This window comes from Tetrahymena thermophila (genome assembly GCF_000189635.1).
Source record: "Tetrahymena thermophila SB210 genomic scaffold scf_8254763, whole genome shotgun sequence".
NCBI lineage: Eukaryota > Ciliophora > Oligohymenophorea > Hymenostomatida > Tetrahymenidae > Tetrahymena > Tetrahymena thermophila.
In genome coordinates this window covers 71-16,620 of record NW_002476522.1, presented here as the reverse complement: position 1 = coordinate 16,620, position 16,550 = coordinate 71, and the positions used below count along the sequence as shown (strand labels likewise).

General features: G+C 26.6%; 3 protein-coding genes across 3 annotated transcripts; 2 read left to right on the top strand and 1 right to left on the bottom strand. All coding sequences in view use genetic code 6, as the record gives it.

Moving 5' to 3' along the window:
* Nucleotides 1-436: 436 nt before the first annotated feature.
* Nucleotides 437-8,963, top strand: TTHERM_00559720 (HELP domain protein; the record flags this gene model as incomplete). Its single annotated transcript, XM_001010128.2, has 17 exons — nt 437-831; nt 946-1,039; nt 1,100-1,652; nt 1,893-2,963; nt 3,024-3,142; nt 3,195-3,723; nt 3,783-4,459; nt 4,511-4,835; nt 4,897-5,331; nt 5,402-6,006; nt 6,062-6,470; nt 6,565-7,049; nt 7,102-7,391; nt 7,549-7,819; nt 7,886-8,024; nt 8,081-8,574; nt 8,661-8,963. The coding sequence occupies 17 exons, from the start codon at nt 437-439 to the stop codon at nt 8,961-8,963; spliced, it is 7,194 nt and encodes a 2,397-aa protein (XP_001010128.2).
* A 1,096-nt stretch (nt 8,964-10,059) lies between these two features.
* TTHERM_00559710 (zinc finger, C3HC4 type (RING finger) protein) lies at nt 10,060-13,009 on the top strand (the record flags this gene model as incomplete). The annotated part of the gene is made up of 9 exons (XM_001010127.4): nt 10,060-10,295; nt 10,362-10,447; nt 10,570-10,613; nt 10,672-10,807; nt 10,957-11,267; nt 11,362-11,744; nt 11,795-12,055; nt 12,305-12,517; nt 12,598-13,009. The coding sequence occupies exons 1-9, from the start codon at nt 10,099-10,101 to the stop codon at nt 13,007-13,009; spliced, it is 2,043 nt and encodes a 680-aa protein (XP_001010127.4). The 5' UTR covers nt 10,060-10,098.
* Nucleotides 13,010-14,107: 1,098 nt separating this feature from the next.
* TTHERM_00559700 (rab-GTPase-TBC domain protein) lies at nt 14,108-15,970 on the bottom strand (the record flags this gene model as incomplete). Its single annotated transcript, XM_001010126.3, has 6 exons — nt 14,108-14,254; nt 14,318-14,400; nt 14,476-14,575; nt 14,811-15,140; nt 15,288-15,465; nt 15,525-15,970. 6 exons carry the CDS (start codon nt 15,968-15,970, stop codon nt 14,108-14,110), a joined length of 1,284 nt encoding a protein of 427 aa, XP_001010126.3.
* Between the last annotated feature and the right edge of the window lie 580 nt (nt 15,971-16,550).

Below are 16,550 nucleotides of genomic sequence, written 5' to 3'. Positions count from 1 at the left end.
TTTAATTCTATTAATTATTAGATTATTTTTTGTAAAATTATTATTGTTAAAATTAAATAATTTGCTTTAATAAGCCACTAAATTATTTTTAATTAATTTTGATATATTTTAATTCAAAATCTTTTTAAATATTTATTAATTTTTCAGCAATTAGAAAACAATTTAAAATGACACATTTTTAAAAAATACCAGCTAAAAATGAAGTTTAATAACCATATTTGATTAGTTTTGATAAAATGAAACTTGAAAGAAAAAAAAATTTAGGTTTAATGTCTGATAAGAAAAAGATTTAAAAAAGCTAATTTTAGTACTCTAAGTCTATAATAAAAAATATTTATGTACACGGTGAGGTACACTGATTATTTACTATGATTTGAGTTGGAACAGATATAGACAATCAGTTGAAAAGAGTTTTTTTAAATATAAAAATAAAGATATGGTTGATAATAATGAAGGAGTTATACTTTATTTTAGTTATAGTCAATACATTTATTCATTCATCCATAAAGACAATTTATTATCTATATTATTGAAATCTTTTTCATCCTATTTGCTAATATGTATTTTTTTGTATAGATTATTCTCAGCAATAAATAAAATTGCATATTGTGTAAATAAAAGTTCATATCACTTTGAAGAAAACTAAGGAGTTTTGTTATATATTTTTTATAAAAACAATCAATTTTAATTAAAAAATTAGCACAAGTTCTAATAAAAAACCTTTTTAAATAAATATAAATACTAACTAGATAAAATGGGTAACTAAATCATGGGCAATTTTAGAAAAGCCCGTTATAAAGGATTTACAGAAGATCAAATAAACTATTTAAAGTAAAATTTTAAATAATATGTTTAGCATAATTTAACATAATTCTCAATACATACATTTTAAGTTGAAAATTTTATGACTCATGAGTGAATTAATTTATTACTAATAATTATTAGAGATAAATTTAGTTTGATGTGCGATGACAAAGGGTTTTTAGATGTAAATAAGCTCAAAAATGTTTATAAATGTGATTTTGAATAAGCTAAGAGGGTAACCAATTCAATTATTTTTCAGTTATGACGAACTTCAATTTTATAATATAAATTATAGGTTTTTGAATTTTTAGATATGGAGGGCAGTGGAACTGTAGATTTTTATAAATTCACATGCGGCTCTGCTATTTTGTGTCAAGCTCCTTTAAAGGAAACCGCTTCACTATTGTATGATATTTTTAACATCCGTAAAAAAGATAATATCGCAGCTGATGAATTGAAGTTATTTGTGCGTACTTATATGCAATACTCAGCGTTTTTGGATGATTAGTCTATTTAGGAAGAAGATATAGATAATAAAACAAAAGCATTAATGAAAAAATGGGATTTAGACAGAGATGGTTAACTCAGTATAGATGAATGGGAAGTTATGCTTTAAAGAGATCCTGATCTTAAGTTTTATATGTTTAGAATGGGTTTTATTACTCGTGCAGAAATGGGTTATGAAGAAGACCAATATGAAGATTGTGATAGCGATCTAGAAATAGAACTAGATAGAAAAAACATGGATAGAGATGAAAGAATAGAAAAGATTAAAAGTGGTATTGAGCATAATGAAAAAGCAGACGGAGAAGATGCAGATTAGTTTGAAAGTGAAGTAAAAGAAAAAGGTAAATAAATAAATAAACAAATAAATAGCTACTTAATTTATAATATAATTAACAAAATTTTTATAGATGAGCGATAAAATTTAAATTAATTTAATTGAATTAAATTTATAATTAATTATTAAAAACGTATTATTTAATACTAACATAATTTATTTCAAAAACATTTTTTAAAGAATAAATATTAAATTTAAATTATTTTTTTTTTAACACATTATTAAATAATTATTTTTAAATTTTAAGGTGATTAATTCCGTGCAAATGATAGCTGGAAAATTTGTAAGAATTTCCCTCCAAGCACTTATTAATAAAAAAAGAGTGATTCTGAAGCTCCTAAAGCTACATTAGATTTAGATTATATTCATGGCTATAGATGCCACGATGCAAGAAATAATTTGAAATTTGGAGTTGGTGATTCAATTATTTATCATACAGCTGCAGTTGGCATTAAATTAGATCCTAAATCAAATAAATAGCAATTCAATTTTGAACACAATGATGATATTACTTGCTTAGACATTTCTTAAAATGGTGAGCGCGTTGTGACAGGTTAAGTAGGAGCCAAACCACTATTATGTGTTTGGAATACTACTGACATGTCCACTCTCATAGTTTTTTCTGGAGATCTTTTAAAAGGTATTGGTAACTGTTGTATTTCTCCTGACGGACGTATAGTTGCTGCTAATGCCTTGGATGATTATCATACAGTTTGTGTATATGATGTTGATGCAGCTATTGAAGCTAAGAAGAATATTAACTCAAAAACTACTGGTTTAGTTTCAAGCGGAAGATGCACAAGAGCTGAAATTTTACATTTGAAATTCCATCCTACAGAAAAGCTTATTATAGCTGCATGCATGAAAGAAATTTAATTTATCACTTATGGTGGTAAAGAAATTAAGTGTTAAAAAGGTATATGGGGTAAGTAATCACCTTAAGCAGTTATGGCAGTAACATTCATTAATAATGACTGCATAACTGGTATGTTTAATGGTAATATCTTTACTTGGTAAGGCTAAAGTTTAGGAAATGTCATTAAAGCACATAATGGACCATGCACATCTATTTCTAATCGCAAGAAAGGAAATGGATTCATCACTGGTGGTAAAAATGGAGATATTATGATTTGGAATGAAAGTTACAAATGTATTGGCACTCTTAACATTTAAGACTGCTTTACTGTAAAGCTTCCCTAAATTAAAGTCATATCTCTTTGCGAAAATAGTTAAGGAGATCTTTTAGTAGGTCTTCGTGGTAGTGAAGTTATTTTGATTAGTAAAGGAGATAAAACAAAAGCTGCAATCCTTAATCAAGGTAAGCTATTTATGAAATTAATAGTTTGTTAAATGATATTTTTAAATTATTTATATGTAGGACATTATGATTAAGAACTTTGGGGTTTAGCCGTTCACCCTGACTCTAAGAGTTATTTCACATCAGGTGAAGATAAACTACTTTGTAAATTTGATGTCAGCAGTAGAAAAATCATATCTGTAAATTATATTTTTATAAATTAATTGCTAAAAAAATTATTTACCTAAATAGAAAACAATATTGTAATATGCATCCAAGACTTTAGCTATTTCTCCAGATGGTAAATACTTAGCTGTTGGTATGAAGAATGGCCTTGTTTAAATTCTAGACCCAAAAAGTTTATCTGAAATAACATAAATTAAGGAATTTATCAATCCCGATAAAGATTTGGTTAGCTATATGAAATTCTCACCAGACAGTAAACAACTTTTAATCGCTTACAGTCCTCCTATTTCTAATGTTCTTGGATTTGATGTTCCTTCTTTCAAAAAGAAATATGTAATGAAAGGTTCTCCATCCAGAATTTCATCAATTGATTTCTCAACTGATGGTACTGCCATTTAACTTAACAATACTTCCTATGAAATTCTACATTTTTCTACCTCTAATGGAGTATAGGAAAAATCAGGTATGACAAAATATAGAGACGAAAAGTGGGCAACTTGGAACTTGACACTTGGATGGCCAACCTAAGGTATTTGGCCTCCTTGCACAAGTGGTGATGATATTAACAGTGTAGATAGAACTCCTACTGGAGATAGTAATTAATCAACAAAGACATAATATTTTTATTTATAAATTATCATAATATTATTTTAGTCCTTGCAACTGCTGATGATTTTAGTAAGATCAAGCTTTTTAAATTCCCTTGTCCTATTGAAAAAAGCTCATTTACCAAATATAATGGTCATAGCTCTCATGTCACAAATGTTAAATTTACTTAGGATGAAAAGATGTTAATTTCTACAGGTGGTGAAGAAAAATCTGTTTTCTAATGGAAATTCCAAAGAGAGCAATAGCAAAATTAGCAATAAGAAGAAGAAGAAGAACCTCAAGAAGAAGATGATGGACTTTTTGGTGAAGCAGAAGTTGAAAAGGGTGATTAAGCTCTTGCAGTCAAGGCGTTCTTGGGTGAAGTTAAAAATAGTACTCCTTCAAATTATCAACCCAATCCTAAAAAATATAATGTAAAACCTGATGGAGATATTTCTCTTGATACAGTACATGGATACAGACATTTTTACATCAAGGACGAATGCAGAGATATGGTCAAATATTCTAGTGACTATAAAAGCATTGTATACCCTGCTGCAGCAGTTGGTGTTAAATAAGAGAAAAAATTAGGTGGATTATAAAAATTCTTTATCAAGCATGTTGAAGATATCGTGTCATTTTCAATACATCCTACTCGTACTGTAGCTGCTACAGGTCAAATGGCAGCAAAAGGTGCAGCAGCTAAGTGTCTTGATTTATTTGTTTGGGATGTTAACACTATGGTAATTTCAGCATTTTTAAATTTAAAATTCAATTTAAATAAAAAAAAATAGGAAATTAAGGCTCACTTCAATGAATTCCATAGAAGAGCAATTGTTTTGACATCTTTCAGTCCAAATGGTTAACTATTGCTGTCTGTTGGTCAAGATGATGATAACTCTCTTGCTATCCATGAATGGTAGGCTAAGAGATTAGTTACTACAAGTCCTGTTGATAAAGCTAAAATCACAGCTGTAATTTGGAAAAGTGATACAGAATTCGTTACTACTGGCTTTAAAGTAGTAAAGTTTTGGACATTAAATGGAAGAAACGTAAAGGGAACAAATGGAAGTGTAGGTGGAGCTAAATTTGTTTCATAGTTTTGTGGTGTTTATGTTGGTAATAAATTTGTTTTTAGTTTTAAAGTAAAATGTAATTATTCTTTTTGTTAAATTATTAGGTTAAACTTTATTCACGGGCTCTGGCGAGGGTTAAATATTTTCTTGGAATGGCTCAGCTGGTGCTGAAGTTAAAGGTGCTAAGCATGACAAAAAAGTACAAAGTATTATTTATGATCAAACATCAAAATGTGTTTTCTCTGGAGCTATGGATGGAAAAATTCTTAAGTGGTAGGTAGCAAGTGGAACATTAAAGTCTGCAGGAGTTTATTATGATTTAAATACTTTAGATTCACCAACCAAATTTTAGTATTAATGCGGTGTAACTTCTATTGATACAGCACCTGATGGTAATATGCTTGTAGCAACTAGTGGAGGAGAAGTATATGAAATTTCTGGAAAGAACTGCAACTTACTCTTGTAGAGCCACTATGAAAATGAATTGTGGGGTCTAGCAGTTTCACCTACTAATCCTAATTTGTATATCACTAGTGGAGGTAATTAATTAATTTTAAATATTTATTTTAATTAAGATTTGATCTTTAAAATCTATTAATAAATAAATAGGAGATAAAACAATAAGACTTTGGGATATTAAAAAAAGAAAAATGATAACTTCCACCAAGCCCATGAAAAATGATGTAAAAGGTATTCACTGGGGAGTTTAAAATGGTAAAGAATTTGTTGTTGCTGGAGATGATTTAGGTTTTGTCTATTTGCTGAATCCTTAAACTTTAGAAGTTTTAGCAACTCATAATTCAAGCTTTACAAAATAGAAAGCTAGATAGTCTACTTACTGGATTGAAGATATTAAAATATCTCCTGATGGTACTTAAGTAGCTTTCGGTGCTCACGGTGGTGCTTCTAAGCTTGAAATAGTAAAAGTAGAAGGAGGATAGAAGTTTGGATCATCATTTGAAATTAATTGTGGTTTGACATCTGCACTTCTTCATGTTGACTGGTCAGTTGATTCAACAGTTTGTGTTGTCAATTCATAAGCTTATGAGCTTAAGTTTGTCTCTATTCCTGCCAAGAAGAATATGGCTTCATCTGCAGCTAAAGATATAGAATTCGCTTCATGGACTTGTAAAATAGGTTTCCCTGTATAAGGTGTTTTCTAAGGCGTTGACTATACAGATGTTAATGCAGTTTGCAGATCATCTAGCGGATTGGTAATTAATTTTTTAGTTTTTGATTTATCTATAAAATTACTAATTGCAAATTTAGTATTTGGCTTCAGGAAATGATGATAGTTAGGTTAAGCTTTTCAAGTATCCAGTAGTTGTTGAAAAGTAAGTACACAAGGGATACTACGGTCATAGTTCTCATGTTACAAGAGTCCGTTTTACTATTGATGATTCATATCTAGTGTCAACAGGTGGTAATGATAAATGTGTCATGGTATGGAAAACAACTTTTGGAAGTGGTGGAAAGTAAGACTTCCATCCAATGTCTGCAATTGAAGAGAGTAATAACAACAATGATGATATTGATGTTCCTGTTTAAAAGAAAAAACCAAAGGGTGCTGAAAAGTATGCAGATTAAGAAGAGGATGAAAATTAATAAGAAGAACATAGCAATGAAATGTTTGGATAAGAAGATTTAGATAAAGGTGATGAATTCATGGCAGTAAAACGTAAACCAAAATTTAAATTTGCAAATTAAAGATATATTTATTTAACAAATTAAATCATTTCAATAGTATTTAAATATTATTAACATATTAAAAGCTTGGTTGGGTGCTATCAAAGAACCTTCTTACAAATACTTCAAGGACAAAAACTAATTTGAAGAACCTCCTGTTACAATTAATCCTTATTATGTTTTTGGTATTCGTACTAAGGACTAAAGAGGAAATTTGAGATATACATCATCTGGTAAAATTGTTTACAATGCTGCTGCTCTCGGTATAGTCTTGGATGTCGAAAATAATACTCAAACATTCTTTAACAAGCATACAGATGATATTATTTCTCTAGATCTTCATCCAGATGGCAACCTCGTTGCTACTGGTGAAATAGGGCCTAAGCCATACATTTACATATGGGATTCTGAAACTAAGGAAGTTAAAAATTCTTGGAAGGGTGCTATCCTAAAGGGTATTGCATGTCTTGCATTCTCTCCTTCTGGTAATAAATTAGTTGCAGCTGCTATTAATGATGATCATCAAATTGGTGTGTTTGATCTCAAATCAAATGCAGTCATGGCTTTTAAGGTATACACATTAATAAATTTATAATTAAGAAAAATCAATTATTTTAATATAGGGTGGTCCTGAAGTCATAGTCGATTGCGATTGGGTTAATGAAGATAACTTTGTTACTGTAGGTGTTAAACATTTTAAGCTTTGGGCACCTGCTGGCAAAGCATACAAAGAGACTAAAGGTGATAAAACAAACTTTGTATTCTCAGGATTAGCATTTATTAACAACTAAACCCTTGTAGGAACTTCTACAGGTGACTTATAGGTTTGGTAAGGAAACAGTTTTACTCGTAACTCACAAGACAAAAAGTTACATGAAAAGGGTATTGAAACTATCAGAGTCGATCAAAATTAGTAAATGATTAGAATTTTATTAAATTAAAAAATAAAAAATAAATTTATTTGAATAAACCTTTATCTTCAAAGATTTTTTCAAATTTGAATATTTTCTCTACATAAGCTTCAATGGTTTAAACACATTAAAATTAATATATGTTTTTTATTTGTAAAGTGTCTTCACTGGAGGTAAAGATTGCAAAGTAAACATTTTAGGAAAAGACCTAAAAGTTATCACTTCAATCAACGTGGCAGAACTATTTCCAGAAACTCTAAGTGGTGAAGTTAGAAGTATTTGTCCTAGTTAAGATTTGAAGAGAGTATTAGTTGCTACACTTGCTTGTGAAATTATTGAATTCGAAGCAAGCCAAGTACCTTATACTTCTAATACTAAATTTTCTTTTAGAAACTGCTATATGAAAGGCCATTTCTCTCCTAACTTAAAGGTAAAAATAAATAAATTAATAAAATTAAAAATATATCTTTAATTGATTATCAATATTTTTTAATAGTGGACTAATGAAGTTTGGGGTTTATCAGTGTTCCCTGACACTGATACATTTGCAACTTGCTCTGATGATGGTACATTAAGAGTTTGGTCTCTTCCTGAAAGAAAGCAAATTGCTTTAATTAAGACTAACTTAAATAAAGGTAAGGTTTATGATAATAAATAATATGAATTAAATAAATTTTATTTTTTATTATAGAAAACTCTGAAACCCCTAGAGACCCAGCAACTGGTGATTTCGCAGATTCTGTTAAAGGAAGAGCCCTTGCCGTTTCACCTGAAGGTAATACAATTGTAGCAGGTTTTAAAGAAGGAACACTAAAAGAATTCACTGTTAGTGGAGAAGGATCAGAAATGAAATTAGAATAAACAAAAGTTATCAAGCATGCTTAAAGATGGATATCCGATATAAAATTCTCACCAGATGGTACAACTTTAGTAGCAGGAGCTCATGATTAAACTATATATGCTTACAATTTACCAGATTGGAAACCCCGTTGCAAACCCATGAAAAAGCACTCTTCATACATCACCCATATAGATTTCTCAAGATGCGGTAACTATCTCCATAGTACATGTGGAGCTTATGAGCTTTTATTCTGGGAAGCAAACACTGGCAAATAGCTAACATCCGGTGCTAGCGCTCTTAAAGACGAATTATGGGCTACATGGAATGTCACTCTTGGATGGCCAGTAATCTAAATAAACTTTATATCATAAATTTATATTTATTAATTAAGAAATATTCATTAAAGATTAACATTTGATTTTAAAAAAAGGTTCAAGGTATATGGCCTGAGTGTGCAGATGGTACTGACATAAATGCAGTAGACAGATCAAACTTTACCATAGCTAAGAATAAAGACATTGAAAAATCTTATCATTTATTAGCAACAGGAGATGATTTCTCTCATGTAAGAATTCTTAGATTCCCATCACTAAAAAAGAGCTCCAAGGGTGTCATAGGATATGGCCACTCTTCACATGTCACAAACGTAAAGTGGACCAAAGATGATTAATACATATACTCAACTGGTGGTGAAGATTAATGTGTCATAATTTGGAAAGTTGATAAAAAATGAAAATATTTAGATATCTAAATTTAAGAATTAGTAATAAAGAATATATAAATTGAAATATTTTAAAAAGAAAATACTTATTATACTATTTTTACTATATGTACTTATGTGATTTGTTGGTTTAATTATTATCTGGCTTATTAAAATCTTATCTAAAAAACATTAATTTTTTCTTATTAATTTTTTTTAATTTATTTTAAATAAAAACTTAATGAAAAATAAAATAAAAAATAATAAAAATTAAATAATAAATTAAATCGCTTTAATTTACATATTATAGTTTATTTATTGATGCAATATTATGTCAGAAAATCAAAAAGAATATTTAATGTAAAACTCTGAGAATAATTTGTAATTTTAAACCCATTTTTTCTGTTAATTCATAAAACCAACTGATACTTGCGAAGTTAAAAACAGATTTTTATTTTCAATATTTCTTAAAAGAAATTTGATCGTTTTAAAATTAGAGATTGTGGAGGTAGAGGTGAGGGTTTTATTTAAAAATATTATTAATTAAAAACTATTGGCTTAACTCCTCTTTTTAAATTTTTATTAGAAAGGAGATATATTTTTTAAGAATAGAGATATTTAAATAGATATGTATTTATTCAATAAGAAGAATCTATAACAGATAATTTTTCTTACTAATTTATAAATTAAAAATAGAAATTGTAAATCTGTCTATTAATAATAATAAAAATTATAAATAAAATAGACTTTCGCTAAATATTAATCTACATATTTTTATTTCTTACATAACCAGAAAAAAATTGTAAATTTAAAATTGCTACTTTGAGCGATATTCTATGAGTTGTTTTATTGAATATAGTAATAAATAAAGAAATATACAGTCAGAAGAATTATTGATAAACATTTCTCAGATTAAAGCAGATGCAAGAATTATATAATAAAAGCCCGATAAAAGAAAATTCAATTAACAATTAATTAAAGCTAATTAATTACTTGATTGTTTGACTTTTTTTTATTAATTAAAAATAGAATGTGATCCAATAAGTGGATATCTACATATATTAAAAGCTATTATCTTCTAATTATAAACATATCTTAAAATATTAAAACAAAATTTATATTAATTTTCTAAATTAGCATTAATTTTTATAGTTCAAATCTCCTTAAAATGCAAAAGCAATCATCTTCAAGCAGCAACGCAAATGGCAATGCTACAGAAAAGAAATCTTCTAACAATAACAAGAAATTACAATAAATTGACAAGTAGTTTTATAGCGAGTTTTTGAGTTTTCAGTATGATAAAGAAGACGATGAAGAATATACCTTATCCTATCGTCCGAAGATAAAATCCAAAAGATTTCAAAAGTAAATAATAAATAAATAAAGCCAGAATAAAGTTAATATCAACACTTGCTTTTTAAATAATATTAGGTAAGAAAGGGAATAAAGAGAAGGATTATATATACGTGCCAAATTTAGATTCATTACTAGCTAGGATCAGGTTAGTGATACTTCAAGTAAGAAAGCATTTAATTATTTATTTTTCATTACTTGAGAAACGTTTGGCTAGAAATTGAAGCAAGCACCTTTCTCAAATAAAATCTTATTTAAATTTCATATAAAATTTTAAAATTATAAGTTTACTCTCCTTTGAAGCAACTAAGTTGGGAGAAGATTATTTAGGTAAATAGTTAATCTCTATAACACATTTTATAATAATAAAAATTAAAATTTTAAATAGGTCATATTTCCAACTCAAAAAGGTGAAATAACTTGCCCAATTTGCATGAATGATTAGCATTAAATCATAGCTCCTTAGATTACTCCATGTGGTCACATTTATTGCTATTATTGCTACTTAAGGCATGATGATATATGTAAATTGATACAAAAATTTCATTTTAATTATTAGGTTTAGAATAAGCGTCATAATTACTACTATAGTTGTTATGATGAGATAAAAAATAGAAAAATAATATAAAAAAAGCTTATAGTTAAAATGTTTTCATAAAATTAAAATAAAAAGCCGATACTAAGAATTATTGTCCCTTGTGTGGTGAATTTGCTCCGAATTGTGATTTAAAGAGCGCCAAAATTGTTGAATATGAAACTTGTAAGGATCAAATAAGCTTTTAGCTTCTAATGAGATAAGAAAATGAGTAGATAGTATACAGAGCAGATACACTCAGTGAAGATCCATAATTCTCTAAAATAATGATAGCAAAACCATAATATATTGTAAATGACATTTTGAAGAAGGAAAGAGATGAATTAAATAATTTCTTGCTTGAATGTATTTCATCATAAGAAACTTGGAACATTCCTTACATTGAATAGGTAGGAATATAAAAAAAATTGTCTTAATTATATCAAATCAGAAATTATCAATTAATATTTAATCATTTAATTAATTATTTTTTTTAATAAATAGGCACTTAAAATCAATTAACAAAAATCAGAAAAATATGAAAAGCTAATTCTTCAAGAGGAATAACAACGTGTTTACGATTAGGTAAAATTAAAGAAGAAATCCTCGAAGCAACAATCCAATGAAAGTTCTGGTCAATAATAATAATCTTCTGATGAGACTAATTTCTTTTTTAAATAGTTAACACAATAGCAAATAAAAAAATCTTAAATTCACTACTTCTACTAAGAAAAGAATGGGCAATTAATTTTTCTAAACCCAATAAATAACAAGTATCTATTTGAAGAATTTAATAAAGAAAATAAACTTCCTTTGCATGAAATCACAACAAAATTAATTTCATTATAAAATTCTTGTGCTGATTAAAACCTCTTGAAAAGATATCCGTAATAATATTTTTTAAAATGAAATTTAATATAATTCAATTAAAAAATAGATATCTTAAGCACTTGCCTCCTTATTCTGATATTCTCTTAGCTGAGGTAGATATGAATGGACTTATTAACCCTGAAAATGTTAAAAAGAATGACGCTGAGCTCGCTGCTATTCATCAAAAAGTAAAAGAAAAAGAAGAAAGAGAGTTGAAAAAAATGTAAAAGAATCGTAAAATGTCTGACAATCCCTATGGATAATTTTATGATAGAGAATAATACCTATAATATGGTTTAATCACTTTCCCACCTTAGAAAATGCCAACGTAATTAATTTCTTTAATTTAAAATAATAAATACTAAAAATATTATCTTAAGATTCAAAATATATAAATATAGCTTAATATTTAATAAAGTTTTAAATGAAAATTTTGTAAAATCACTAAAAAATTTTTAATAAATTTTTCAATCCTAAATATTTTTTCAAAAAAATAAATTATAGTTTTTTCATAAACATCTCAACCTATATGTTTGTTTTTTTTTCTTAATTATAAATTTAAATTTTATAAATATAGAGAAGAAAAACACTATCCAACATTGCAATAATCATAAAGTTTACCCTAATAAATTTAAGTAGATGAAGAATAGAAGTAATAAATTGAAAAAAGTAGAAAGAAAGAGGATTTTGAAGATGGAGAAGATGATTATGTAATAATGTCCAAAAACGGACAGCTGCCAACTAACTATGTTGATAAATAAAGCAGATAAAAAATAAAATAAATGCAAAAGTAAATTTCAACTTTAGAAATTTTATTTTATAAAATATTTAATTATTAATTAATTAATTAATTAATTAATATAATTTTAGTGAAACCTATTTTCCTTCTCTTGGAGGCTTGTAAAGTATTCCAGAAAAAACATAATAAAGTAAAAAGAAAAGTAGTTCAGAAATTCATGTAGATAATAATAAAGTTAATAGTGAATTAGTTAATTAATAAACATAAAATCAAGAATAAATAAATGAAATTAACAACTAAGAAATTAATATATAGCTTTAAAAATAAAATGAGCTAAAGTAAGTAATTGTAGATGAGAAAAATAATGTAATAATTGATGGAGATTAAATTTACGATTAGTGGAATCAAGAATAAATATTACAAAATGCTAAATAAAAATCTACAAATAATCAGGATACTACAGCTGAAGGTAATAAGAAGCATGGAAACAAAAATAAAAAGTAAAATAAAAAAGTTGTCATTGATGGAAATTTTTTCTTTTGAGGAAACATGTTCAATCTAAAAAGGAGCTAATTCTCTCATATACACCAATATTTATACAAATACTAATCAACCTACCTTAAATTATTTAAGTTTACAAATTTCAATTTTAATGAAATATTTATCAACAACAAAATCAATAAATAAATTTTATTGTGTCATTCATTTTATAAAAGATATTGCAATTTAGGATTTAAGCATTCAAAGAATTTATTTAAATAGTAAAAGAAATACTGTATTGAGAAACTCATTTTAGTTATATTCAATAAATACAAGCATTTTCAAAAACTTATGAACTATATAAATAAATTAATCATAAACCTAAATTTGTAAATGTGACAGATAGTCAGACAAACAAAAAAGTAAATTAGACATAATAAATAACACAACAAAAATAATAATAACAATCTTAACTTATCTAATATTTAATTTATTTATTCATATATCATAAATTTATTTATCAATTTTTATTATTTTTATAAGAAATTCTTTTTTAATTTGTAAATTTATTTGATAAAAATGGTAAAAATAAATATATTCATTTATTTATTTATTTAATTAGTTAGTTAATTATTTCTTATTTCTTCCATTTTTATTTAAAATTATAAACTTAAAAACCAATTTGCTAATCCATTTAGTTCTAAATTACTTATTACTCATATTATTTATATTCCATCAATATCAAGCATATACAAATAACTTACGAACTATTTTAACAAATAAATTAATAATTAACTTAAATTAATAAATATAAATGATAAAAAATAAATAATACAAAAAATGAAAATAACAATTTTAGCTTATTTAATATTTAATTTATTTATTAGTTCATAAATTTATTCTATTTTAATTATTATTATTAGAAATTCTTTTTAATTTTTAGATATATTAAATATGATAAAAGTATATTTATTTATTTATTTAGTTAGTTAATTATTCAATTTTTTATTTAAATTGTTAAGATTTAATTACTAATTTATCAATCCATTTATTTCAAAATTGCTTAAATTTCTTGTCATCAAAATTTTAACTGTTCGATTAGAATTATTTGTAGCATTTAGAATTTATTTTATATTCTTATATAAATGGATCAATTACCATTCATTAGCTTTATTATAAATCTAGGTCAGATATTTTTGCAATGTTAAATTTAAATTCACCAAATTATATATCACCCTTCTTCTTTTCTTCTTTAAAAATTTTATGACATTCATCAAGTATCCCTTTCTTGAAAAATTCCATCATTTTCTAATCAAGATAAAAAAACATTTAAATTATTGAAAGTTAGAAAGGAATTTATTTATTTATTACTTGCATATCATAGATAGATAGAATTATATCAGAACAGAGAGTTAGCATTTTGATAATTACTGAGTAGAGAATCTGCTCACCTTCTAAAGTTATTTCAAATTTATTAAATAATTATATTTAGATATTATAAAAAGTTAATAATTAATTAAAATTAATACCAAATAAAAAGAGGTCTAAAATTCTTTTCTAAACAGTCTTAGGAGCATTATATAGCAATATTGTAAAAAAATATTATGAGAAGCAAGAATAGCTATCAAGCTTTGTTATAAATTGATAAAATTATTCATTAATAAATTTAAAAAATATACCCTAATTTATTTTTTCTATAAACTATGATTGCAAATAAAAGTATGTTAAATATATTTTTTATACAAAATTTTCTGTAAAGCTATTAAATGCTAAAAATAATATGTAGATAATTTAAAAAATTAGGGTATGTTGTAATTTAGGTAAAATTTTCTTTTGAAAATGTAAAAGAATAATAATTGCATACTCCAACATCAGCTATATGTTAAAAAATTTGAGGAACATACTCTTTCATTTTTTAATCCAGAGTTTTAATCATTTGATGTATTCCAGGAGTTCCATCTAAAAAAAGAATTCTCCAATTTTTAACATGCATAATATGCACTAGAATCCAAAAGGTATTTTCTTCATATTCCTTGTTAATAAATTCTACTTCTAAATCTTTTTCATTGTCTGGATTTAAATGGACAAGAAGACTTGCAGCTATAAAATTCATTCCCTAAGTATATCCTATTTCTTAATCAAAATGTGAGTAGGCTCTTAGTACTCTAAATAGTTTTTCTCTTCCTTCATATATCTAAATTAATTTTGAAAAAATATTTTAAACTATTTTAAATTGATCTAAATTAATGAATAAAAAGTATTAAAATAAATGTCATAGTTATTAATTAATATAAACTGAAATTTAAAAATGTAATTAGAAATCCAAAAATTGTATTCATACTTTATCATGCTTATCATAAATTTAAAAGAATCTCATATCTGAAAAAGTTCTATTAAGATCCTTTAATATTAATTTATCGCTAGGACCTTCTGTTTTTGACATAACTTCATAGTTAAACATTTTGTTTTATATTTTTAACTCCTCAACTTTTGACAAAATCAGCCATACATCTTTTCGGCTTAAATATTATTTTTATACAAAAATTAAAATTCTACATTTTTGTTATTTATATATTACACATCATATGGTATTCCCTTCAATAAACTAAATTAGATTCGCTGATTTTAAAATTCTTCTAATGATTTTTTAACTACTATCTATTTCCATTCATCACTTGAAAGAACCTTAATCTCCTCATCTTGGTCAAGAAGAATTAAATAATCACTAAATTCGTTTTCATAAATCATAAATTTTTAATTTAAAATGAGCTATTCTTAAATAGACATTATTCTTCCTCTTTATGCAAATTATTGCTACTAATTTTCTTAATCTAATTGATGGTGCTATTATTTGTCTTGAGAGATGCATTCTTTTTTATTCTAATCTATTTATTTTTATTTTTAAGATTGACAATTTCTAGAAGCTTAATCATTCTGCTGTTGCTGCCTATTATATTTTTACTAGTTATTTACACTCTCATTTTCATCTGGATTTGTAAAAAATCCCATAATCTTTTTAAACATTTCTGCTGTAAACTAAAACAAAATATCAAATCTATTCTTAAACAAAGTTAATTTTTGTAATATCTGATATAGTAATAATTAGTTAATAATTATTTTTTTTAAATTACTCTAATTTTTTGATCGGATATATATATTTCAGCTTTTTCTGATTAACTTAATATTCTAAAATTGTAGTAAGTTTATTTGATATCGAATAATGCAATTTAGAACAGTAATTAAACCAAATCGGGGTTGGGGTTGGGGTTGGGGTTGGGGTTGGGGTTGGGGTTGGGGTTGGGGTTGGGGTTGGGGTTGGGGTTGGGGTTGGGGTTGGGGTTGGGGTTGGGGTTGGGGTTGGGGTTGGGGTTGGGGTTGGGGTTGGGGTTGGGGTTGGGGTTGGGGTTGGGGTTGGGGTTGGGGTTGGGGTTGGGGTTGGGGTTGGGGTTGGGGTTGGGGTTGGGGTTGGGGTTGGGGTTGGGGTTGGGGTTGGGGTTGGGGTTGGGGTTGGGGTTGGGGTTGGGGTTGGGGTTGGGGTTGGGGTTGGGGTTGGGGTTGGGGTTGGGGTTGGGGTTGGGGTTGGGGTTGGGGTTGGGGTTGGGGT